The sequence below is a fragment of the Acartia tonsa genome, chromosome 1, assembly GCF_053477335.1.
Source record: "Acartia tonsa isolate MP-2025a chromosome 1, ASM5347733v1, whole genome shotgun sequence".
Classification (NCBI taxonomy): domain Eukaryota; kingdom Metazoa; phylum Arthropoda; class Copepoda; order Calanoida; family Acartiidae; genus Acartia; species Acartia tonsa.
This window is the reverse complement of record NC_137260.1, coordinates 23675254-23703076: the sequence shown is the minus strand read 5'-3', so window position 1 is coordinate 23703076 and position 27823 is coordinate 23675254. Positions and strand designations below refer to the sequence as shown.

Sequence of the window (27823 nt, the reverse complement as noted above, 5' to 3'; positions counted from 1 at the left end):
TATGAAAATATTATTGATTATTTATTTGAGAATAAATTTTCAAACTTTCATTAGGGAGGGACTAAGTATGACTCTACAATATTTATTTACAAAATATTTTCTTAACTAAAATTATTAAAAGTATAAAAGTTTTAAGTGGAGGTTTTTTAATGCAACCATCTCATAATCCTTGGTAGGTCTATTTTCCCTAAATCAAACAAAAAGTTGGAAAAGTAACGGCTAACGGCTGGTGGCTCAGCCGTTTTGCCATTTTTTGGCAAATTAAGAGCAAATTAGTCACGCAACCTATCTCCAGATAATACTTTTTATCGCTCAAAAACCTTATCAAACGGTTCTAGCGTGTAGCTGTTGGTACTAGAAATTTTAAAATGGTTATTGTTATCATTTAACATGAATTAAACCAAAAATATGTTTTAAAAAGTTGATTCCTACGTAATTAATGATGAATTTGCCCTGAAAATAGGCAAAAAACGGCTAAACAGCTGAGCCGCCAGCCGTTATTTTTCCAACTTTTTGTTCGATTTAGGGAAAATAGATCTACCAAGGATTACTCATGAAAAATTTCAGATCGAAATTTGAATTCTAAGTGCCATTTAATCATTGATTACGAGATGGTTGCATTTAAAACTCTCCCTCCCCCCCCCCCCCCCTCCTTTAATTTAATTTTGAAATCTTACCCCTGCCTCTACAAAAATAACGGGTAAAGAAGTCTCCTTTAGTTTTTTTGGGGGGTGGGGAGCAGGAATAAGGTATAACCAACAAGCAAAACAAATCTAAAATAATATTTGGGGGGCAAATGGAGAGGTCGTCAATTTTACGATGTGTTGCCCCCCAACGACAGCTGAAAAACACGTATAGGTTTCGTGATTTTCTTTCGAATTAATTTCGTTATTGGTATGAGCTGGGTGGGGAGTTTGGTATAATTTTTTACTTGATTGATTTTGAAAATAGCTTAAAACCAAGGTTCAATCTCCAAGGAGAAATTAATTGGATTTTTTTTTCTTATTTTATTTTTTTCTCTTGTTTCTAAATCCCTTTGCTATATGTAATAAATGCATTTGAAAGCTTATAATTTTGGTCATAAACATTTCTCTAGTATAATCTTATAATCATGCTGTTTGTCATCCTCTTCAAATTCAGGGGTACAGAGATACCACAATGGAAAATCAATTTATCTTTAATATCCAACCCCCACTCCCACCACCGATTCTACCATTGTTAGATGGATTATCTGGCTTTCCTTTAGAAATAATTATTTTCTAAAAATCGGTTTTTTTTTCGTGTTATGGGTGAATTAAGTTTATTCTGTAAATTGTTGCTTATTTTCAAGAGATTACTTGCAACTTTTTATAATACTAAGGCTTTTGCTCTCATATTTATTAACATAATTTCTGAAAAGACCAAAATTACTGGGTTCTTAGTAGCGAAGCTACTCTATAATTAAATATGTCCGTCTGAAACGTTATACTACCAACATAAATCTTCCATGAAATTTATGGATCTTTAAATCATGTCATTTAAGAGGTCTTACTTGACATACAGACATTCATCCAGAACAAGACATAGTTCTTATATAAAAACAAACTTTTATGCTAAATTCACAATTTTAAAATTGTACTTTTTGTATTTCCCAAATATAAATTTTTCGGTTAATAATTTTTCCGCCCATAAAATGTTGAAGGTCTGTTATTGAAAAAGGAAAATCTTTATCTGAAAAACTCTAATATACATTTTAAAATATTGATTCAAAGTTTGCGTCAAAATTTTCATTATTTGCTTTAACTTTTTGGTGTGTAAAGTTGCTATATAGTTTACTCTTTCCGTTTATAAAGTTGTAACTTAAAGAGGTATAGAAATCTTAATCAGGGTTACAATAATGTATTAAATATAGCTAAAAATCATATAATGTTTTCAAGATAGAGAAATTAGGAGACAAATGATATTAGAATAATACTTGACGATCGGGCAAAAGCCAATCTCTTTGTTTGTTAAAGGTAGAAAAGTAGAAAATGGCGCAAAATTAAAGATGCCATCCTTGTTTTCCTATATAAGTTGCGTAAGACAGTCGTAAATGTTCATAATAGGGCTAGGCATTATTTAAGACCCTTTTTTCCCAACATTTTTTTCCTAGTGAATTGTACATTTTACAAAATTTGTAATTCTAGAGAGTGATATCTGATTTTGTTTCCTGTTTTTATTAAGATTTAATTTATCAAGTTACCAACTAATAATTGTTATCAAATAAGATTTATTTTTGTCGTCCGTTGCCGTATCCCTTTAAAACCCATAAGTTAATGATTAATATTATACAATTTAAATAGTACAATAATGTAGTAACGAGTGGAAGTTAATTTCATCTTCTCAAATTAAACCCCAAGTCAATTGGTTGAATCTACAGAAGGCAGAATTTTGTAATTTGTATCACTTAGTAAAATACACCCTACTAGTTATCACATGAGAGCTAAATATTTAATGTGTTTTTAATGACATGCTAATACTTTTTTATTGCTGGGTCAACAATCTTAAACTCTTTTGGGTTACCATACAATAACTTTACTATTGTGTAAGTTCCTGTTTAATCTAGGGGCTCTATATTCAAATGGATAGCGAGAGGCAAAAAAGTAATACAAAGACCTAAATCGTAAATGAAATAGCCTAAAACCACCCTAAGACCTATGAACACCTCCCCTAAAATGGAAACCTCAATTAGTTCAGTAGTTATCGAGGTCTTAAGCTTTAAACATAAAACTTTATTTAATTGGATATGCCTGTTTAGTTTATATTTTTAAAGTTTATAATTCTCTGATTAGAAGTATTATTTCAAAGTGTATTTTTTTATTCACATAATAGTAAAGCACTTTTAGTATACCTTTTTATTAACTTTTGTATAACTCGAATCTTTTGTAATGGAATCAGGTGACTTAATGCTTATTGAATAAAAACTGTACAGTAGATGAAGATAGTCTTATTTATTTGTCAAAAATACAGATATTTTCAAGCTAAATTTAATATTTGATTAGTTATTGTAAAGGGAAGATTGACTAAAAGGATACTTTAATTTGTTCCTTAAATCTCATAAATTGAGAAAAACGTATAAACCTAACAATGTTTTAAAGGACAATAGAGAAATTGACGAAATAAATCTTTTGTAATAACAATGAGCTTTTTAAACAGGCATGCCATTAAAGAAATTTAAGAATCTGATTTTTTACATTCTTTCTAACAATAGGCTTAAATAGCTGTAAAGAGGTGTATTGGAAAAAGCCATGTAGTTTTTACCTTTTCCATAAAACAATATATTGGTGCTTTTTACATCATACCTGAACATTTAAAACAATGGTCTTAAAAAAGCATAGATATTTCAAAATATACCTGAAATGAAATTTTAGTATCTTAAATTTTTAGCTAAAACGTAGTGTAATGATTGAGCATCTGTTTAATTTTGCACATATTGGAAATGTTTCATTTTTAAAAGGCATAAGACTTTATAAAAAAAAAACTAATCTCGTTTTCATATAACCTAATAGATCATAGAAAGAGTAAACTGAGGAGTAGCTTTATTCTTGTATTAACTGCACATGAATAAATGTGTAACTAAGGGCAAAGATAGGAAAATTACCGAGTTCAGAGGTGGATTCTAAAAAAAATTTGCCCCACTAATCGCTTAGTGGGGCAAAATTGTTTACGTAAAAATCCTCCAAAATCACATAAAAATCTACAAAAAATTAAATAAAATCTTATGTTAATAACCCTTCTATGATTTTGTTTAATTTTGCAGATTTTTAATGTGATTTTGGTGGATTTTTCACGAAAACAATTTTGCCCCACTAAGCGATTAGTAAGGCAATTTTTTTAAGAATCCACCTCAGATGAACAAAATTAACATTTTAAAAATACTGCAAAAAAAATTATTTATTATACCTGCCTACTTAAAATAAACATAAAGATATTTATTTTCACGAGTCAAAAAATCTAATAATTTATTCATCATCATCGCCATTTATCTCTTCTTTCCAGAGCATAGGCCACGCACAATGGTTCTCCATTTATCTTTGAATTGGGCCTCAGTAGAGGCTTCACTGAAAGATGAAAAATTATTTTTACTCAGTTCTTCAAGGAATTCCCTCCTCCAGGTTGTTTTTGGTCTACCTGGTTTCCTTTTTCCTGTGAAGGGGTCCCAAGTCAAGGCTTGATAGGTTAAATCATCATGCCCTTTCCTTAGAGTGTGCCCCAACCATCTCTATTTTCTCTGTTTTATTGTCAGTTTGATGTCTGACATATCACTGCGCTCTAAAAGCTCAGCATTTGTGATCTTGTTTGGCCAAAAGATCTTGTGGATTCTCCTAAGACATTTGTTGACATATGTCTGAAGCTTGGAGACCACTGCTGTGTTTAGGAACCAAGTTTCGGCCCCATACAGCAAAACAGACAGAACATTTGACTTGAAAAGTCTTAACTTGGTCTTTATGGAGATGTTGTTGGAATTCCAAATTTTGTTCAAGCTGGCAAAGGCTGTTCTAGATTTGTTAATTCTAGCTTTAACATCTGTCAAAGTGCCTCCAGCTTCATCAATTTTACTTCCAAGATACTCAAAGCAGTTAACATCCTCAAGAATTTGGTTTCCAATAGTTATTGGTTCTTGGGAGTTTGCATTTAATCTGAGTATTTTAGTTTTTGGAACATTTATTTCAAGTCCAACTTTCTTGGAAGTTTCAGCTATCATGTTGGTCCTTCTTTGCATTTGACTTCTATTGCTTGTTAACAAAGCAATATCATCAGCAAAGTCCAGATCTCCCAAATATTTGGGATTGCCAAATAACTGCCAGCGAATGCCATCATTGCTTTCACAGTTCTTCATGATCCAGTCAATGGCAAGGAGGAAAAGGAAGGGAGAGAGAAGGCATCCTTGTCTGACACCTGTTACAATCTCAAAAAAGGTTGATAGTTTACCTTCATACATAACATTTCCACCTCCTTTATGATAGATAGCTTTAATGATATTGATTATCTTTTCTGGAATGCCATAGTGTCGGCAGATTTTCCAGAGTGATTTCCTGTCTAAAGAATCAAATGCTTTTTTGTAGTCAATAAAGTTTACAAAAAGCTCAGAGTTCCATTCCTTGGATTGCTCTATGATGATTCTTAGAGAGGTTATCTGATCAATAGTGGAACGGTTTGGTCTAAATCCAGCCTGATTAGGTCTTAGCTTTTCATTAACCTTCTTCTTTATTCTATTAAGAAGAATCTTACTAAGGATACGGCCAGGTACTGAAAGGAGCATTATCCCTCTGTAGTTTCCACATTGGGTCAAGTCTCCTTTTTTGGCCAGTATTGAGATATGTCCATTTTTCCAGTCCTCTGGGCATAACTCATCATTCCATATCTTAGTGATTAAAGGTAGGAATGCCTCAGCAGATGTGTCTAGGTCTGCTTTCATGACCTCAGCTGGGATGTTATCAGGTCCTGCGGCCTTGTTATTTTTCAAACTTTTAATGGCCTCTTTGATTTCCAATAGATTTGGCGCTCGACAGTCAATGTCAAGTGCATCTGAGGGTGGAATCTCAGTTTCTTCCTCTGGAACTGGAAGATTCAGCAGTTCAGTGAAATGTTCTGCCCATCTATTTAGAATATCCTCATCAGTTTTAAGGAGTGAACCATCCTTGTCCCTGATGTGTGATCCTGATTTGTGTACTTTGCCTGCAATGCTCTTAGTAATCTCATAGACATCTTTCATTCTATTTTGATTAGCAGCATTTTCTGCTTGCAAGGCAAGGTTTTCCAAGTGTTCTTTTTTGTCAATTCTGACACTTTTTTGGATTTCCCTGCTGAGCCTCTTATACAGGTCTTTATCTTCTGGAGAGTTTCTAGAGAGTGTCTTTTGTCTTACCTCTCTTCTTTGATCCATGAGATCATTGGATCTTTGAGTGATCCACGGCTTTTGGTTAGCCTTTTTGAAACCTAATTTTTCTTGGCTGGTATCATTATAAACTTTTTTGATACCTTGCCAAATATCTTCCATTCCATCTTCCTCTTGAAGAGTCAGCAACTCAAATCTATTCTTTAGAGTGAGCTTAAACTTTTGCAACTTTTCATAGTTTTGGAGGGTTGTTAAATTATATTTCTTCCTGGGGTTAGGCTTTGTGTCCTGCTTTTTAAATCTAAGCCGAACTTTAGAAGATAGAAGATAATGGTCTGAATTAACATCAGGTCCTCTTTCAACCCTGACATCAAGGAGAGAACCTTTAAAGCGTCTAGATATACATATGTGGTCTATCTGGTTAAAGGTTCTTTGATCTGGTGATCTCCAGGTGGCAGTATGAATCTTTTTGTGTTTAAAGATGGTTCCACCAATGACAAGTTTGTTTTCAGTACAAAAACTTACAAGTCTATCACCATTGTCATTTTCCTTGCCATTACTTAAGCCTAGGCCATATCTGCCCATAACTTCTTCTAAATTCTCATTCTTACTCCCCACTTCAGCATTGAAATCTCCTAGGAGCATGGTCAGATCCTTTTCTTTATGACCATTTTTAAAAGCTGGTCATAAAATTCGTTTTTGACCTCTGTATTTGCTTGTTCTGTAGGAGCATATGCTACTATAATTCTCAGTTTGATGTTTTTAACTGAGGATTTGAAATAAGCCTCCATAATTCTAGGACCATGGGGTTGCCAACTGATCATGGCCTGCTCTGCTTGCTTGGTCAGCATAATAGCCACCCCTTGATTATGGCCTAGATCCTCATTCATATGACCTGAGTATAGTATTTTCAAGCCAATTTGCTTGTTCTGTAGGAGCATATGCTACTATAATTCTCAGTTTGATGTTTTTAACTGAGGATTTGAAATAAGCCTCCATAATTCTAGGACCATGGGGTTGCCAACTGATCATGGCCTGCTCTGCTTGCTTGGTCAGCATAAGAGCCACCCCTTGATTATGGCCTAGATCCTCATTCATATGACCTGAGTATAGTATTTTCAAGCCAGAATGATGTTTAAACTCACCATTGTTTGTCCACCTTGATTCGGTGATAGCCAGGATGTCAACCTTGGCTTTTAGCATTTCTCGGCAAATGTTTTCTGTCTGGCCTGACTGAAACATTGTCCAAACATTCCAGGTGCAAATTTTTGGTGGTCTGCGGGAATTCAGAATCATCCGCCTGACTGGTCCGTTAGCGGTTTCCCAGCCAAACATCATATTGTTGTTTCCAACCTCTACTTCGTTCCCGAGCCCAAAGTTAAATTGGTCATTACTTTGTGCGGGTTGAACATAAGCAGGTTTTTTCTAGGGAGGGATTGTTAGCCCCACCCAAACCCCCTGGACTGGGGGGAAGTGACCAGAATTCAGTAATTTATTGGTTAATATTATTTATATGAATCATTGAATAAAGCAATAGCAATTCAAATTGTGTCAATATTGAATTTTAGATTTGCTTATATGTTTTTTCAAGCTTAGATAAGTTTCATTTGGATTAAATATTCTCCCTCGTTAGAACTCATTTAGATGTCATAATGGAAATGATCTTGGAGAAAAAAAGAAGACTTTGGTTAATCTCAAAACTTGCTATGCTGTTTTGTGTGCGCACTAAGAAGTGCGTAGATTTCTTCCCATTCAGCTGTTAAAAGACTCAAGGCGCCACATTTTTTAATGCAAAATCTTTATCAAAAAAACTGAAAATATTAACTTTGCAAATTTAACAGATTTTTTTGAAAATATTTCTTAATCGTTAGATTTGATATTTTGTGTTGTTATTATTATCCAATTTATGCTTATTGCTGCAAAATAAATTCATTTCATAACTTTTATAATTTGATTTGATATTTGTAAGCGGGTTTCAATTTTGAATTTCTTTTTTTGCGTATTCTAAGCTAAATATCTCTATAATTCTTTTATATCAAGTAGTATGGGTTTTTGTCAACAAAGTTAAATGATCATTTAACATCATAGCTAAACTATTTCAATACTTGTTATTGAACTTGATTATAAAAGAAAGTACAAAGCTAGTAAATAAGGTAAAGAGCACAAAATCCAGTTATTACAACCTATAAATGGCCGTTTTATAAAGTATAAGAAAGTTGGTTATATAACTTGTTTAATGATCGCGACGATGGTTTAAGTGGTAAAAATGCCCAAAGCAAATTTTTTTTCAATCTTCACCCTGAGGGTTAGAATTATGTAGACAAAATGTACTGTACGGCTTTTTGTAGCATTGCTATAATTATTTTACTACCAGAGGGTGTTTGCACGAATCTTATTAAATAAAAGGAGAGTAAAACAAGTAACTTAACCCTTTAATAAACATACTATAAGTAGAAAGAAATTTGCTAGAAATGGGTGGGATAATAAATGAAGGCTGCACTGACCATAATGCACACATAGGAGTTATTCATAAAAAAGGCCAAATATACATAATCTTATTAAATATTGTACTTTGGAACAACAATTTGTACCTTTTTTTCCTTGGATTTGGCCATTTTATTTCTCGTAAACCACTTTTGGCTTTTTCTCAGTTTTTTTCTTCGGAATACTTTGTCTTACCTGCGTTCAAATAAGTTTTGCAGAAATTTTTTCTGAATACGTGTTGAAAAGCAACTAACTAAGCCTAAAAATTGATGTATTTTTTTGCTAGGACAGATAATTAAATTATATATATTATTTCCTCTTTATTTTTCATTTTGTTTGTATTTAAATACAATAAGATCTATAAAACTATGTTTATCAATATGTAAATATTGGTTTTTTGGAAAGAATGGAAAAGTTTTAGGAAGAATAGTTTTCTTTTGGTGCTTTTCCCTTTTTTCCATTATTGCTAACTATGTACTATATTGAAATGAAAATTTTTACTTTTTTACAAGGGATGTCTTAAACTTGACCTTTAAAAAATGTTTCCTATATTTCTTTTTAATGAAAGGCATTTTAACTTTAATTCTATCTCTGTTTTATCTTTTTATTCAATTGTTTTTTTTTATTTAATGTAAACTGGCTTATTCTTTCAATGAGACAAAATTTTTGAATTTCCTTTTTAAAAAAACACTTAATTTATTCTGTTTACCAACAAGCAAAGAACTAAGTTAAAAATACAGACAGACATACATACATTTAGTTTTTCTACAACTACGCATTTTAAGTCATGTTCCAATACGTGTTTTGTGTTCTATGTGTTTGTGTATGTCTGTGTGTGTGAGTGTTTGTGTGTGTGTGTGTATGAGTATCTATGAGTGCATTTCAGTGATAAGAGAGAGAGAGAGAGAGAGAGAAACACATAAAATCGGAGAGAGAGAGAGAAAAACTTCGAGGGCGCAGCCTAAAATATATACCATAGATATAAAGTGGGGTTTACAGTGGATTTTTCCTAGATGTTCAAGATAGTAATATGTATATTACACCCCAAAAGTGTTGTGTTATTTTTCGATAACTAGGGTTCAAAGAAATCATTTATAATATACATAGTAAACACATTTCTTTTTAGTCTTTGCCCATAACACTCAGACACTCTCTTTCTATTTCAAGCCTTACACTCTCTATATCTCTACTTTTTCTCTCTCCTCTCTATTTCTGTCTCTCTTTCTCTTTGTCTGTTCAAATCATAACAAACACTTAAACTCGCTGATTAGTTTAAGCCTTGCCTCTGAAAAGTCGCGTAGTGTATCATATGATTTTATTTTATATATATATATATAATATATATATATAAACATATATAAGTTAAATGCATCATAGATTAATTCTCCCCTATTAAATTTTGATTCATATCAATTAATCTTACTTACCAAGTGAGTTCAATGTAACTGAGAGTGAGAAATTTTGAAAACCTGTTGTTAAATTGAAATTTGTATTCACACTTTTTACCCACACCCTCCTACCACTCAACTTTTCTTCCTTGCTTTTTATGCCTTAGTTGACTGAAACAAGTCGGGGACTTCACAACAATTACAACTCTAGCAGTGACAACAACAAATCAAGATTAGGAAATACAAGTTTAGAAAATTCCTTGTCTGCTTGGGAGAGAAGACGCAATTTCCGCCGAGGCCTAGGGCAGCATAAAGATCTCCTGAACAGCGTTCTTCTTGAGGCCACATGTGAAAATGAACATGAAAACGTGGAAGAGTTGGAAAATGAAAATTTCGGGCAGGCCAATTGTAAATTGAGTGATAAGGATCTTGTTAATGGTGACACTAGTACAGGGCAGGCAAGGAGTGGGAGTAAAGCAACTGCTCAGACAACTTGGAATACAAGTTTTGCAGCCGGTAGTGGAAATATTGGACAAGAGTACACAAATAATAATTTAGGGGCTTTTAGTTCATTACGTTCTAGACGCAAAGTCAAGTCTCTACAAAGCCTTGTATTAAATACAAATATAACACAGTCACAGCGAATTTTTGTAAGGCCAGAACGTAAATCAGAGCCATTCCAACAGGCGCAAGATTCTTTAACACTACATCATTCCCCATCATTAGGCAATATTGCGACCATTACCAACATACCGAGGCCTACGTTTATGAGGCAAAAAACATTGACAGAGCTGAATGATGATCTGGGCAATATTTTTCAAACTCCTAAGGGTGGGACAGGTAACGGGTCGCCACCAGGTTCCAAACCATCCTCCCTGACAAAGGCTGAACATCAGTCCATCAGAAACCCTGTCCATTCTAGTAGTGCAGCTATTTTCAACAAAAATTATGAAACTGTCAATAGTGCTTCTTTTTCACAAAATTTAGATTTGCCTTATGGCCAACAACGCATGAGAAGTGCTAGTTTTGGTGACTTTGGAGAGCTTACAAGGGAGTTGATTGAAAAGAAATTTGGTCGCCTGTTTTGTCCAGCAGATCAAACTATACCTGGATCCCCAGATGAATCCAACAGTCATCTGGCTGACAATATTGACATCAGCCCCCCTAAAAATGTCGCTGCTATACCTCTTATATCGTGTACACCTCCAAGTGATGAACTTCTTGCCTTTCAGCAAAAGTTGGGCCGCTCCAGGTCCTCCAGTCTGAGTGAAAAAATGTTCAGTAATAATACCAGTGAAAGAGACATCAGAACAAGTCTTGATGTGCCCATGCAAAGGGTGCACAAGTCAGTATCTACTAGTCGGATTGATGTGCAGCACCAAGAGCTTAATGGTCTGAGCAGGCCATCCTCCAGGAAGTCTCTGTTGGATGAAATGACCCGTCCATTGTCTAGATTGTCAGTTGATGACCACCAGGATATTTATCCAACTCCTTCAATTGCCCAGAATTCCCTACAGGATGTTTCCAGGCAGGTTGCAGAAATTATTGAACCAGTCTCTAAGTTATTGTCAGAAATTACAGATCCTACCACAGAACCATTATCTAGGCTTGGGACAGATGTACCTTTAACCAGACCTATCTCTAGGGCAGAATCAGAAATGATACAGTCTTTATCAAGGCCTGCCCAAGATTTACTAGAAATCAAATCCAGAGCTTCCAAGTCAAGGCCTCTTTCTAGAGCAGCATCAGAAATGGCAGAATCATTAGCATTATTAAGACCTTCACATGATATGATGGGTATGGCATCTAGACCTGTTTCAAGAGCAGCTTCCGAAATATCAGAGGCTTTGCCAAGACTTCCCTCAAAAGCTATGTCAGAATCTGTGTCAAGGCCTGTGTCAAGGTGTGCATCAGAAATGTCAGAAGCAGTGTCACGTCCTGTTTCAAGGATGTCTTTGCCAGCATCTGCTGCTGGGGTTCATCAATCCCAGCAACATAATAACCAACAGCAGCAAAAGCAGTCTCACCAACGGCAAACTCAAAATCATCAGCATCAAAAACCCCATCATCAAAATCAGCATAAGCATCAACAACATAATCTAAAACCTCAAAAGCATCAGCAAACTCCAACAGGTACTGAGTCAAAATCACCTAGGGCCCAATCCCGACGCCCTAGGGTTGGAGGAGGCCTTCTTAGATCACTGTCACGCACTTCCATCTATGAAGAACCCATAATGTTAGACGATGTTGATGTGTACCACACAATCAATGGGGAAGCATCCCTAACAAATACACGCCCAGCATTACCGTTTGCAAAAATTCAACGGCGCACCGCCAGGCAAGTGGCACACGGGCTGCCCGCTGACGTTTTCAGCGAGGCTGGCGTCAGGAATGGTCTTGCATCTAAAAATGAAGGAGAAAATAATGGTCAAAATGTTGTGGCTGATTGCGAGACAGAGTCAGTCTTCAGCTTCTGTGAGGAGAATTCTTGGAGGGTAAGATTAACATCGACATATCATGTATGTCGACAAGGCTTGTTCAGTCAGTATACATAGAAGGGAAGAGTTGTATTTTAACATTTGATTGTTTAAGGAAATATTTACTAGAAAATATATTTATTAAAGTTTAATTTTATTGTAATATAGTTAGCATATAGGTGGGATTATCAATGATTTTAATGTTTTACATAGATTAGAATATGATATAGTATATAGAATTATCGGAAGATTTTGTCACTTAATTTTGAACATTTTTAGGGAAATATATGAATATTGTTTTTTTATTGTTTAAATATGTGGGTTCATTATTAGTTAACTTATTTGGTTTATACATAATACGTTTTTTCATGCCAATTAAGCATTAAGTCACTTGATATAAAAACTTGTTTTAAATTTAAAAAAAAGCATAAAGTATGAGGTACTTAAAGTTGATTAAGATACTTGATATGTGCTTTGTTAAGGCTCAGATTAAATGAAAAATAATTTTGAAATGGAAAATTTAAACTACCTTCTATCCTTAACTTTGTTGTTAGTAAAAAAGGTAAAATTAGACATTAAAATAATATAGGCATCACATTGTATGGTTTAAATGTTGAAAAAAGCGGGAAAGTTAATTTCTTATATCGTTTTTCTAAATTTTTATCTCTTTACAGTTTAATAATTTTAAGTTTGTTTATTATGTTTGCTTATCCTCATTTCTTAAGATATAAAGTGTACTCTTTTTCCAGTTAAGCTTCGAATCTGATTTATATCCGCTGGATTAGGACCTATTCTAAGCCATACAGAATAATTATGTATTAAAGGGAATTTTCCCTGAAAAAAATAAAGCCATAGAGCTTGGCGTGGTTCTTAGGCCACAAGGGGCCAACTAAACAGGAATTAATCCTATTTTGTTTCATTCTAGCCGCGGAAAACTGTTTATAATACGATACGATAAATACCTATTCTCATAACTTGTATCAAAACTTCAAAAAAGAGAGTGCAGCTACTCTTAAGCTATTTTCTAGAAATCCTTTCCATATTTAAACTAATTTTCAATCATTAATTTCTCTGATTGTCTTCACATCTTATTTTTTCAGGATAGAATAATCAATGAATAATTAATCTTCCAACAAAAATTAAAATATTTAATCTTTTCTATGCCATTTAAATTGTTGTCGTTCTTGTTATTTAAATAACAGCTTTTCAATAGGGTTAATTGAGCTAAAAATTCCTTTTTATTAAATAAAAAAATGCCTAATGATTATATTTTTATTAAAGTTCAATGAGAATAATAGTAAAGACGGACCGACAAAGTAGTTATTTTTTAAGTAAATCTTAACTAGAAATGAAAAACATATATTTTTTAATAGCAGCTAAGGTTACAAAATTTATCTTACAGAAGTTATAATTACACAACGATAAAAGGACTGACCGTCAATGTGAGTTATAGACTAGATGATAAATGAATCTGAATTTACAGAATTTTGATAGCAACCGTGAAAATAGATTTTTAGAATTTCGTTGATATTTTAATATTTGTTAGAGATTACATGTCCCTGGAAATTTTAAGATTAAGTTGAAAACGATTTTGTCTCAAGTGATAATCTTTTGACGTGTTTTATTTACATAACAAATAATATTATCAGTGATTCTCAAATAGTTTTATTTGTTATCAGGTTTATTGAACTTAGCAGGGGATTAGCTTCTCTATTATTCTAAGTTGATTGCATGTTTGTAAAAGCGAAGCTTTTCTATAATTAGGGTCCGTCCGTCCGTCCGTAACGGGTAGCTTTTTTCATTAATTTAGGCATGTTAGAATTGTCCTATCGATTTCAAATTTTGCATGGTGATTCCTTTAGTAGTTAGGTACGATTTAGAAAGCGTAGCAACTCTATAATCATTACCAAAATGTCCGTACGTCCATTTTAAACTTCTTGATTGAACTATTCATCTGATTGATCTAATTTTTGGTATATTGATTCCTGAAACAACAAAGTATAATGTAATAAGCGAAGCAACTCTATAATCAAGTCCTAAAAATGTAAGTATGTCCATAAACATTATCCCGAATCAAGCAGTTTTTTTCAACAAATTTACTTAAATTTTGCTTTGACCCTTATACATTTATATTATGATTATTCAGTTCTGCACTATACAAGTGTTTATGTCCGTTTGTCCTACCGTTTCAGTGCCTCGCTTTTATGGATGTTGTCATCCTTGTTTAATAGAGAATTTAACATATCACTTTAAAGGGTTACAAATTTACTTTTCCATTTTATTTTATTCAAAACTAGCTGCAGCACCACTAGGATTAAGGGGCTCTGCATTTAAAAGAATAAGGGGGTCAAAACTAGTTGCAAACCATTTCAAGGCTTAAATCTTAAGTTAAAATACCCTTAAACCATCCTGGATCTTATGTGAATCTTTTCTAAAAAAGTTTCAGTTCTGTAGGTTTTTGAAATTATTAAGCTTGAGAGAGAAAAAAACCTATTTTAATTCATAACTTATATGCAGCTTCAACGGTTTTAACAATTAAGTATTGGTTTTTATATCATGGCATCTAGAAATAAGAATTAATAAAACTAAAATTAATATATGTTGTCATCCTTGTATAATGTTTAGAAACGTTTACTTGCTAATTAACAGATTATTAAAGATGTTTTTTTTATATAAATAACTGATGATTAAGGTCAAACATATTAATTTTAATAATTAAGGAAAATAGGTATAATGTTTTATTTTTAATATTTAGGTAATATAAGGAAGAGATATATAAGAATGAATTTCGATTGAATTTAGACATAAAAGTTAATATTTTGCCAAATCAAGAGGAGAAATATGAAAAATTAATTTCAATTGAATTTGGGTATAAAAGTCTCCCCATTTAAATAATGGACGAGTCAACATACCCTAGATAATATAGACTTATCTTCCCTTTGACTCACAACCTAAAGGCTTAAGAACCCCTATGCTAAACTGTGCACGCATTTAATTAATCCTTATTTTTTTTTTCTTAATTCCTTGTTACTTATTTACTTCATTGTCCTTGTTAAAACTGAGAGTTGCATGTTATTTGTAGCTGTCCTTATTTAGCCTAAATAACCATATCTAACATAACAGAATTATTTTAATATAATATTATATACTAGGTATGAATATTTTTAATTTTTCCGACTTAATTATTTTGAATTTTCAAAAAAAATAATAGATTATTACATGAACAATAACATGAAAATAAAAAAGTAATCTTTACGCTTCAATAGTACTGCGCTTTAAGGAAGTTTTTGTTGTAAAAAAAAAACTACGCTTCAAGAAAACTTAATTTGAATTAATGTAAAGGTGCCGCTTATAGCCAGTTCTATCTGCAAGTGTAAGTTTAAACTTTCTAAAATAAAGTTATTGTCATTTAACATAAAAATTTTGTTCTCGGTTTTATACTCTATTTTTAGCAATTTTATTTTTAAATAAAACTGGGAAAGAAAAAATGGGAAATTAGGGGTAGGCCAATTGTTGAAAACTGAATATTCCAACCTAAATCTTATCTTTGTAGTATGTTTGACAACCTCTATAATTAGATGGGGATAACTCTCCGCTCTTATAATGAATAAAATAAATAATATAAACTTTTATTCCAATTCCTGATACCTTTTTTACGTGAGTGACAGACTACAAACAGATGGTCTAAAATAATTTAATTTCTGGAAATAGCAACACACGTAAAACATAAGTTTTAAGCATAATACTTAAAATAAATGCAAAGTCTGAATAATTTTCATAATTTGTTTATATATTGCCAATATGTTTGCACAATTTTTTGCACATTTTTAAAAATGTGCTTTTCTTCATTTTCTTTTCATATCATGACCCTTAAAAAAAAGTAAAAAAACAGGATAGACTAAAATTTTTCTAAGACAATTTTATTTCTTGTTGTAGGAATTTTTAATTTTTATTTTAAGTCCAAAAAATGAATTAAAAGGAAGGTTAATCCTTATCTAAAGGTACCATGATGATGTCTAATATACAAATATGATTCCATTACAGTGAAGATTCTTATGGGTCCAGGGAAGGTTTAATATCGATTTTGGAAGAAGGTACCTCTACCCTCAAATAACCAGAATTTTTTTTAAAAGCGACTAAAATCAAAAGTAGAGGGTTAACTTATCCACCATCCTTCCTCAAGTGCCCCTAGAGGCGTATTATTTAAAGTGTTAGAATAGTTCATTAATATCTTAGCTTGTTATTGCTTCATTTTAAGTCACGTTAGAATTTTTAATCCTCCGCCTATGATGAAAATTTGCCCAGAGCAGAATAATTAACAATTTTAATAATTAAACAGCTACTCGCTAGCTAATATTTGTTTGCATCTTGTTGCAAAAAATATTCATTTCGTCACTTTTTTTTGCATCAAAGTTTTTGATGATTCTCCTGCGTAATCAAAGTTATATAAAGAAACAAGGGCATATGATGGTTTGTTATTTAGGGGGTGAAAACTTTCCAAGTAATATTTTTTAAGGTTGAAATAAAACATAGCAAAGCAAAGTATGATACCTTAAAAACTTTTATTAAGTAACTGTTTTGACATTTGGAGGGGGGGGGGGGGGGGGTATATTACCAACCACTAGCATCTATTTAGTACGCCCCAACAGGAAAAAGTTTTTGCTTGCAGTAAACCATCGACTTTGTCAGAGGTATTTTTGCACTATTCGAGCATTTTTTCCAAACTCATTATAAATAATTAAATAGTGATTTATGTCTCAATATGATTTAATGGCAAGTATTTGATTTATAATATTTTAAAGCATAGCTAGTAGTTTTTGACATTTTAACTAAATATATATATATATATACAATAATATCTATATCATTTTCACGGTATTATAAAGTTAATCAATCAATTCTGTTTTATGTAGATAAATTTAAAATAATGTTCAATAGGATTAGCCTTACCTACCTTTAATTTGTTTTTAGTCATGGTTATATTTTAGTTTTTAAAATTTACAAATAATGGTGTACTTTACTTATTTGTATTTATTATGTGCTACATAATTTAAATATGCAATCAGTAAGATAATAATGTAATAAATACTAGTGCAAAAGTTGTAGGCAAAAAATTTTCTTCATATAAAATGCACCTAATTTCATTACAATATTAGTCTTAATTATACATATTCTTGTAAAATAAAACTAAAAAATAAGAAAGAAAGAAAAAATAACTTTTCAGACTAGACAAAAAAATAATTTTATAAAATAATGTTTTATAATTGAACTGAAATATGAAATGAATAGTTAAATTCAACTATTGTATGAATTGAGTGTTCAATTTGGGGTGTACTTACAATCGAGCTAAAATCTTATTTTAAAAATAACAGTTATCATTATCATACTTACTAGAGTTGGCTCGATATAATTATCTCCCTATTGGCTAGTTTTCTATATGCATATCTATTTCTCAATAAATCTATTTTCCTCACCCGGCATTACTATCTAAAAGAAAGTAAATATTTAATAATTTAAATGATTTTTAAAAGATTTTTTTAAATTATATTTTTTTCTTTACTTTACCATCACCAAAGGGTTAATGATGATGATTACAATTTTAGTTTAATATTTGAACACACAAAATGTCGCCACAATCGAATTCTTTTAAAACATAGTTTTCTTAAATTTATCATATTATAAATTTAAATTTTCTTTTTTATGATTAGAAATTAAATACATCAATATAAGGTAAATAGCAACATGAAATGAAAAAAATGAATTTATTTTTAATAAAGTAAAATAATGGGTCTTATCGTTCTGGGCAATGAGAGTTTATTATGGATTATTGGAGCACTATGAGTTTTAATCATATATTCCTTGGAAAACTTGAGCTCGTTTATAGACATTTATTTCCTATATAGATCTGACATGGATCTTGAAGCAATTAAGCAGGCCGTTTTGTACATGTTAAAAATTGGAAGATTTCATTAAATAAAAGTAATCGCAAATATACTTAGTAAATAAAACCGTATGATTGCCAGTTGGTCTGCAATTTTTATTGTACTTTTTAATGAAAGTTTCTTTATGGACATACAGCAAGGTATAATGCATCCATAGAAAAACTATTGTATGGTAATTAAAATTTAGTAGGACCTAAATATAAACTTATTTTGAAATATCATGCTGTAATTTGTTTACAATAAAAAAGTGCAAATTCAAAATAAAATTTTGATTGAAAAAGTTAAAATGTAATTGCCATCCTTATTGTCCTTGTTGTTAGATATCTATCTTTATACTATGAGAAACTAGAAATTGATTTAACACGATGTTAAACCTTAGTAGCGTTTGATACATTTATGCAAATTTTATACATAACAAATAAAGCAATTGTCATAAATTCAAATTGCTATTTGAAATGCAAATTAAATTAATTTAGAAATCATTTAAAAACGTAATTTATATATATAGATAAAATAAAGCAAGTATGACACCATCCACGAAATTCAAACACAGCGAATGGGACAAATTACAAAGCTGCTATACGCTCATAACCCCATGCCACTAAGATCAAGATATGTTAGAAATAAAATAAAAACAATACGTTTTGATGGACTTACTTTAGATAATGATTATTGGGTTGATATGTCCTCAATGATATCTTTTACTACTAGAATCTTGATACAAAGTGGTCTAACTTGTCCAAAATAAGGACTATATCTATCCATTGTGTACGATTCCTAAAGTTATCTCTAAAAATAGCATAAAATATAATACAATAATGCGAAAATGTCAATTACAAAATGAAATGATTTACACAGATATTATTATTCTATTAAAAATGTCTTGTACAAATAGGGGAACAATTTGTCTCAATTAAATATTTTTTGTGTGTCAATTTTCATGTGCAGTCACTTTCGTATATTATTATATCTGCAATCAGTTTTATATTCTCAATAGCAAATTATTTAGAGTGGTTGTGACAGTAGAACAAAAGGCAAAGGCATATATTGGGCTTTTTTTAAATATGCGGCTCTGATAGTTTGATAATGTGCGGAAGGGATTGCACACCGTAAATTTTTAATAGTACATCGTTAAGGGATGTTGAACTGGATTTTTCATGTTATTTTAAGGAACTTCAAGGAAATGCCCTAACTAAGGTTGAAAAAATATTTAAAGGAGTCTGACATATAAAGTATCTTTTCGAGAGGAAAATGACATATCCAAAGGGATTAAAAAGACCATGTTAATTGTCTTACATGATTTAAATTTATTTAGCTTTTATAAAAAAAAAACTATGGCGTAGTATCGTTTTAATTTTTAGAGAAAGGAGGATGTGCTTAAGGACCATTTGGGCAGGGGGGGGGGGGTTTACTCGAGAACCCTTAGAGCTAGAGGGAGCTAATTTTGGATTTAAGCTTCTATGGGGCCAAAGTTACTTTTAAAATTATCGTCGACCCCCCACCCCCCCCAAAAAATTTTTTTTTTGGGGGGGGGGATAAAAAATTTTTTTATTGCATTTCTCGCCGAATTAGGCAATTTGGAATCATTTGAGACCATGTTATTTTTTTCAAAAAATTTTCGCCTTACAAGCAACCCTGCTGGGGGACTTTTTTTTTTCAAATTCTCGTTTATGAAGGTATATCTTAAATACAGTATGCTACTCTCTTAGTTTTAAAGATAATTGGATGAAATCTTTTTGATTGTGTCACTAATTACCCCAAGTTTTGGTATCTTTAAAAAAAACGGCGGCGGAACCGCCGCTCCCGCCGTCCGCCGCCGTTTTCCGCCGCCACCAAAAAAGAAATTTTTTATTGCATTTCTCGCCGAATTAGGCAATTTGGAATCATTTGAGACCATGTTATTTTTTCAAAAATTTTTTCCCTAACAAGCAACCCTGCGGGGGGGACTTAGTCATTTTTTTCAAATTCTCGTTTATGAAGGTATATCTTAAATACAGTATGCTACTCTCTTAGTTTTAAAGATAATTGGATGAAATCTTTTTGATTGTGTCACTAATTACCCCAAGTTTTGGTATCTTTAAAAAAAAAGGCGGCGGAACCGCCGCTCCCGCCGTCCGCCGCCGTTTTCCGCCGCCACCAAAAAAGAAAATTTTTATTGCATTTCTCGCCGAATTAGGCAATTTGGAATCATTTGAGACCATGTTATTTTTTCAAAAATTTTTCCCCTAACAAGCAACCCTGCGGGGGGGACTTAGTCATTTTTTTCAAATTCTCGTTTAAAAACCTAAAACTGTTTTTTAAACCCTTATCCCTGACTTAATAAAAGTAATGTGTAAGCACTAATCAAGCAGTTTTTTGATTATTTCCAAGGATAAAGGGATGAGTAAAATTTTATGTCCAAACCTTTGAAATTGTTAACGAATTTAATTGTTCTAAAGAACATTTAACCTAATATTTCCTTCTCATAATTTTTATCACTAAAGAAAATTACAAGGAAAGTACATTTTTAATCACGGAAAAGTTAGCGGCAAAATTGTTATTATTTTAGTTATTTATAACATATAATATTGGCATGTTTGTATTTTTTACTAATCCCTTTATTGCTAGAATAAAACCGATAAGTTGATAGATAATTTATACTTTTTATTAATTGCTGACACAAATAACATATTATGCAATGCTTCTATATGTTGATTAATTAAATTATGGAAAATTTGTGTACTTTTTAAATAAACAAAAATATTCAAGGGTGTTGTAAAATATTGATCGATTTTATTTATGTGATGTTTGTCTATAATTAAATTCACTTCTGAATATTATCTTCTGTAAAATTGTTGAAAAAGGGAAATGAAATTGTTAAAAAGGTTACTTATATTAGATAAATACAAACATAAGGAATAGTTGCACGAAGTGCATTTAAAATTAAATTTAGCGAACTGCATATTTTTTAACTGTTCAATAGTTTAAATTACATTTATAGGGCATTGAATTTAAATTTTCTACCAGGTAGTTTTAAAAGTATCAAAACTTGAAAATCCTATTTTTTTGATATATGTAACATAAATGGCTGTCCTGTTTTCACAAAAACAGCATGATGACTATTTTTGTAATGCCTAATTGATTGCTTTTTATTGTAATACAAGATTATATATGTTAGATGGTATGCTTGTACCTTCTGCTTGAAATAATTTTTCTGAAATGCACTTCATGCAGCTGCCCTTTAAATCAATTAAATTTTCTGTACATCTGTCTGTGTTTTGTATCAAGGGCTTGTAAGGGATATTAACATCAGATTATTGTCTTTTTATATAATTTTTTATCATCCGTTTACATTAAGTAGTAAGACTTTTTGTCTGAAGCTTAAGATTTCAATAACTACTGAAATAATTGAGTTCTCGTTTAAGTGAAGCTTCAGATAGATGTCGTGATTTTTCTAGGCTATTTTAATTTTAGATTTAATCCATGCTATGGTTTTAGGCAATCAGTTTGCCTTCTTCCTACCTTTTTAATACAGAACCACTAGATGCTAGGGGAGTATCCGCTATTTATTTAGACACAAGTAAAAGTAATGGATAGAGTTTTAGAACAGTCTTTCAATATTTTTCATCTTTTGTATCTGTACTTAAATCTTTGGTGTTTGTGTGGATAAGTAAAGATTTGTATATATAATATACCATGCCTTTTTTAATATTTATAAAAGTCGGAAATAATCAATCATTATATGAACAATGTATGTCAAAAGCTTTATTTATGTCAAAATGACACAAACTAGAATTAATGACAGCACTCAAAAAAATCTTTTTTGAATTTTCTGTTGCTTATTTAAAAAATCATTCAACATATTTAAAGACAATAACTGCCAAAACTAATGAATATTTTTTTTGTTAAGCTTGACGTTGATTTGGTAGAAGAGGACCATGAAAATATTTCTCTTGAAGAATCAATGATTGATATTGCCATCAAGAAATTAGAAATTAGGTAACACATTTTTTTCTGTTGTGGATAACTTAAGTTACAGCAGTAAATAATACATAATTTTCTAACCCATTGTCGGAGGATATTATAGATCTAATTTTCAAAAACTTCTATATCAAGAAAGATATGATTTGGTTGCATTTAGCAATAAATTCAAGTAGCTGGATGTTTATATGTTAATATGATATCGTAAACAGCCGGACCTATCGCTTTACAATTTCAGTGTAGCTTAGGATTGTAAAGGGTAACTTAGTTTTAGGTACTATAACTCTATTAGTAACCAGGGAGGATGGGGACATTAGGCTGTTTATTACACTAGTCCCCAAAATTTTATTATAATTTTCTTTTTCGTTGACTTAACAACCTTGTGGACTTTTATTGAATTATGATTGATTTGTTCCTTTAGTTGAGTGTCCAAACAGTTAAACCACTAATTAGGGGTGTATATTCTGCACAAGATTGATTTTTTTTCCCGGCTACAAAATTTTTCATGCCCCCCCCCCCCCCCCCCTAGTTTTTTCTCACCAAGTAGGGGAGAAAATTTTATAAAAAAAATATTTAAAGAACTCTATATTTTATTTATTTTATCCCTCCTACCACACATTTTTTTAGTTTTTTTTTCACCAAGAAGGGGGGGGGGGAAATGGAAAAAATGGTTTCAGTTTTCTTAATTTTTACATTTTTTTTCCCTCCAACCACTTATTTTTTATTCCCCCCCTGAGCCGGGGATCCCATGTAGAATATACACCCCTGCCACTAATTGAAATGTAAAGAAGGGGTAATTTTGTGTATCATCATTTGGGATGTGCATTAAGTATCGGCCATTATCATATCCCTTTAGATCCCTGATTAATAACTTTATTCTAAACTTTGTTCAGACAAAAGCAAGAAATGGAGAACTTGGCTCGCAAAATGGAAGAAATTAAACTTCAACACCAACAAGATAAAGAAAGTTACAGGGTTCAGCTTGTGTCAACTTTGCTGGCAGCTAAAAAGGTATTTTAAAGCTATCTTTTTACTCATATAACTAAAATTCAATTAGGTATATTTCCAATTGTCTGTTATTATCTATTTTTCTATGTATGTAGCGCAGGATTTCGCTAACCTCTGAACTGAAATAAAAAATACACCCTCCCCCCCCTTTCAAAAAAAGTTATAAAAACTAGGATAGAAAGTAAGAGGTCAACTTTCGTTTCCCTCAAGTTCACCCAAAGGCCTAATACCTAATACTTAGCCGCCAAACATTTATATTATATTATCTTTATAGGAGCAGCAGGAAGCGGATCAGGCAGCTAACCAGCAGCAGACAGAAAATATCCGGCGGCTGCAGGAGCAGAAAGAACAGCTGCAAAAACAAATCGACCATGAAATTGAACAACAAAGGCAACAACAACAGCAGGTTTGTACCATATGAATACAAAGATAAGACAAGGAAAGATAAATTAATCTTCCCCTCCTCCGAAATTTGTTTTTGGTAGTTTTAATATATTTTTAAAAAGATTAATATTCCTTGTCTTTAATTTGCTTTTTTTATTTTTTACAAAAAAAAACAAGGATGACAACATCCATAAGTTGCGAAGCTCAAAAATTATTAATTGATATAGGGACAAAATATTTACTATGGAGACATAAAACCGTACCTGTTAGGAATCTAATCATAACACCTATAACTATATTAATCAGTCATTATTTATCTGGAATTATAACAGAAATATTTAAAAGCAATTAACCTTTTAAACCCTAATTACTTCACAAGATATAATCTGCAATATGAAAAGGACATCTAAGCTTAGTTTAATAAATTAATGCAGTAATGATAACACATCATAACAAAGGAATAAATATTTATTAAACAAGCATAATAATCAATTAATAAAACAGCACATAAATATTTTCATAACACCAGGAAACAATCCTGAAATAAACAAAATATAATTAATAAAACATAAATAGATATTTTATCATTTATATATATCTCCCTCTCCACTATTTCTTCTCCTTGGTTTTCTTCTCCTCCTTCCTCTTCTCCTCGTCCTTCTTGCGCTCGCTATTTACCCACATTTCCCAGACGTGAAGCTGAGCTTCAAGCACCGTGTACCTGTCCTTCTCTCGAGCCAACTTCTCCCGGTACTCCTTGTTTTCCTTCGACAGGTCCTCCACCTCCCACTCGAGGTCCGAAATGTCTTTCAACAAGCCATCCCTTTCAACACGCCATTCTTCAAGGTCTTTGTAGCTCTCCTCATCCAATTTCCTCAACCTTTTTGACGACGCCCGGGACTCATGCTTATAACGCGCACGCTCAGCCTCAGCAACCTTGAGCTTCTCACCTTGACGACGATTGTGGGCCTCACTATCATCAAGACTCTCCTTCAACGCCTTCAAGTCCGCCCTCAACTCCATGTTCTCGCGGAATACACGCTTAAACGTGTCGGAGTCGATTGAGATGACCGATATGGGGGCCGAATAAGTCACCACATTCTTCGCACTTCCGCCATTAACGGCAGCAGCCGCCTTCTCCTTCTCCCCCACCACGGCAACCCCATCATCAGCACCCGCCTTCTGCCTCTTGTTAACCTTGCCCCGTGGCTTACCTCCCTTACTCTTGGACGTCAGACGCTTGTCCATGTTGTAACCAAGGCCGTTTAAAAGTTCCCAGGTACACTCATTCTCAATGTAAGCCCAGGTGTTCCATAATGGGAGAGGCACAACAGTCTCTGACAGCTGGCAGGGGGGTTCCGCCGACTTGAAACTTCCGTGGTAACGCAACAAACGGGCCGCGTACCTGTACTTGCCATTCTTGGTGAGTTCTGAACCAAGGCCATCGTTGGACACAAACTCAGTGTATACTGAGGGACACACAACCCAGGCCCCGTTCTGCCTGCTGAGAAAAGATTTGTGAAGTAGGAGTATCGGCGCCGCCATCTCAACAGCCTTCTGCCAGATGAACTTGTTGATCTTGGTGACATCCTCCCACGACGGGAATGCCGACGGCACGTATCTCATGGTTGGGATAGATATCAGGTGCCTGCTCCCGCGGACTGTCTCAAGCAGACCATCCATCGCATTGATCACCTCCTGCACCGGAACCACGCCTACAAAGGCTTGAAATGCTGGCAATGTGATTCTTTGCGGAAGTTTACGCTCCAGCAGCGCCAATACCTCTTCCACAAAGAGCTCTATGTCCTGGTGCTCCAGCACACGCCAGTCAACCTCCTCGGGACAGATGAGGTTCTTCTCCAACTCACTGAACAGCACATGCTCGGACTCGGACTCCTGCTGCACGACGATGTTGGTTGCCACATGGGACTTGGCATTTCCACTCTTGGCACTCATACTAAACAAGAAAAAGTAGCTTTAACTAAATGCATAGATTAAATAGCATAGTTAAAAACACTTAAACCATAAACTAGGTAGTTTAAACCTACTTTCAAGAAAAACGCAATCTTAATTATTAAATAAGATCATGGCTTTACGTTCCTATCATATAACTTAATATAGTTTAGAACATAAGAAATACATATATTAAAGGGAGAAAACAAACATTGTCATGTTAAAGACTACGTTGTTTTCATTTTTAAAACAAATTAAAATTTCGCTGTAATATTACTACCAAAAAAAAATATGTGAAGTATTTTATCGGGTAGCTAGGTTATTAAAAACAGAATAAAAACATACTAAAATGTTAATAAAATTGATAAAGTCAATTACATATTTATGAATAAACGTAATAAAGGGTGAATCGACTTAACGAAATCACGCTAAATGGATAAAAACACAATTTATTACGTAAATAAACCAAAAATATAAAATAATTGTGAATATTTTTAAGAAAACATCCAAACATAATTACTAAGTTTTTAAATGAGAGTTTTATTGTAGAAAAGCGGCATTATCGTTGAAGAAATAGGAAAATCAATTTTTACACAACTAATAGAAATTAAATTCTATATTACTAAGATAGAAATGTTTTACCTTCAAATTAAAGCACTAAAGCGATGTCTGAATTTGGAGGCAAATGAAACGTTAATGATTTTATTGTGTAAAAAAAGTTAAAAAGTAAATTTTACCTATTTTATACGCATTTTCTCACGAAAATGTAGAATTAAATAATTTCCGCTTTAAATAAAACACGTCATTGATCGCCATATTTGTTATTGACTCTCATTCAGTTATGCCACACCAAACTTGACAAAATCATGGTTACCAGGTTCAAATTCGCTACTCAATGCTTATTTTTGGTTTGTTGATGAAAGTTGTCATCTAATACTCGTTGAGTTTATATTAAATTGGGAATAGTCAGCGGTGGGTACAACTAACCATTTTCAAAGACATTAGACAATTATGTGTGTACTCAATAAAGAAAGAAATGCATATTTTTGCACAAATGTATTATCATTTTTCGCAAAAATAGAAAAAGTTTTAATTTAATAAATACTTTAGACATATATTATTGATATTTATTTACAAATTAATGTATGTACAATCACAATCTACAGTTAGAACAATTAAGCCCTAACCACATCCAAAATGTCTTTTGGAATTCTCCCTTCTTGCATAATCTTGGTGAGAGACTCAGCATTTGCTCCCACCTTTGTTAAAGGATCGGCCAGCTGAAACTCTCCTCTAGCCCAGATCAGCTGTTCCAAATCTTTGTCTTTAAGCATCTGCTTTACCACACCAATCTCCCTGCGCAGTTTCCTTTCACTGACATCTGTTGTAGAATGCACACTCTCATAGGTGTCTTTGTTGTCGATAACAGCACGAACAGGAATGTTACCATCATCACCTAGTAACTGCTGCAGAGTCCACTTAAATGCTACAGCTGCATCCAAACCTCTGGTAAGAGCAATGGCCTCTGCTGCAAGCGTTGAGGTCACTACTCGATCAATCTTGTTTGACCTCCAATCTATTAGTGCACATCTGCCATCTTCTGGTCTGACCAACAGCAGAATGTATCCTTGTGTGCTATCTGTGCCTCCATTCAAATTACCATAGGATGCATCTGTAAATAGCCAAATTTCAGACTTTGCTAAATCACCAAGGTTGGAAAACCTGAGCAAAGCTTTGTTGTCTTTCAGATTCTGTAAGGACTTCTTTGCGAACTTCAGATCAGCAATGGTTCCTCCTTTAAAATGAGTGGAACATGAAATCATGTTAAATGACAGGTCTGGTCTCGTGGATCTTACAGTCCAGTTCAACTGGCCAGTCATTTTTCGCAGGGTAGAAAGTTCTTCATGTGACATTTCATCTTTTGACTGTCTTAGCCTTACTGTGTCAATTTCAGGAATTGTAATATTCTCAACATAGTCTGTCTGATCAAGAGAAACTCCATTCTTATCTTGATTAAGCTGAAATCCAGTATACATGAAACTTCCACGTTCTGACTTGCCAACTTTGAAAGTATCTAGTATCTGTGGGAGTATCTTAGAGTGAAAATATTCTCCACCAGCGTTCAAGAAATCATCCACATGTAAACCAACTAATGCTTCCAGCACGCCATTTACTTTCAGGTAGAATAATCCTGAATCGTAAGTGCACTTCTCAAATCCTAATTTCTCTAGAACATTTTCCACTCTTGTATACCATTGACGACTGGCATCTCTAAGGCCATACAAACACTTGTTCAATAACCACAGGCTATTTAAAGCATTGGCTTCCTTTGGGGGTTTAACATACACCTTTCTCTTCAATGTTGTTCCT

General features: G+C 32.8%; 2 protein-coding genes across 3 annotated transcripts in view; one reads left to right on the top strand and one right to left on the bottom strand.

Moving 5' to 3' along the window:
• Ccm3 (programmed cell death protein 10 Ccm3) overlaps positions 1-27823 on the bottom strand; it is a 242381-nt gene that overhangs the window by 115973 nt on the left and 98585 nt on the right. The gene's annotated exons all lie outside the window — the stretch shown is intronic.
• The window catches only part of LOC145315415 (uncharacterized), a 76384-nt gene that overhangs the window by 27067 nt on the left and 21494 nt on the right, over positions 1-27823 (top strand). The window contains exons 24-26 of the mRNA XM_080155398.1: positions 22038-22126; positions 23002-23119; positions 23391-23522. Of these exons, the coding sequence (XP_080011524.1) occupies positions 22038-22126; positions 23002-23119; positions 23391-23522 (339 nt within the window). The remainder of the gene's footprint in view (positions 1-22037; positions 22127-23001; positions 23120-23390; positions 23523-27823) is intronic.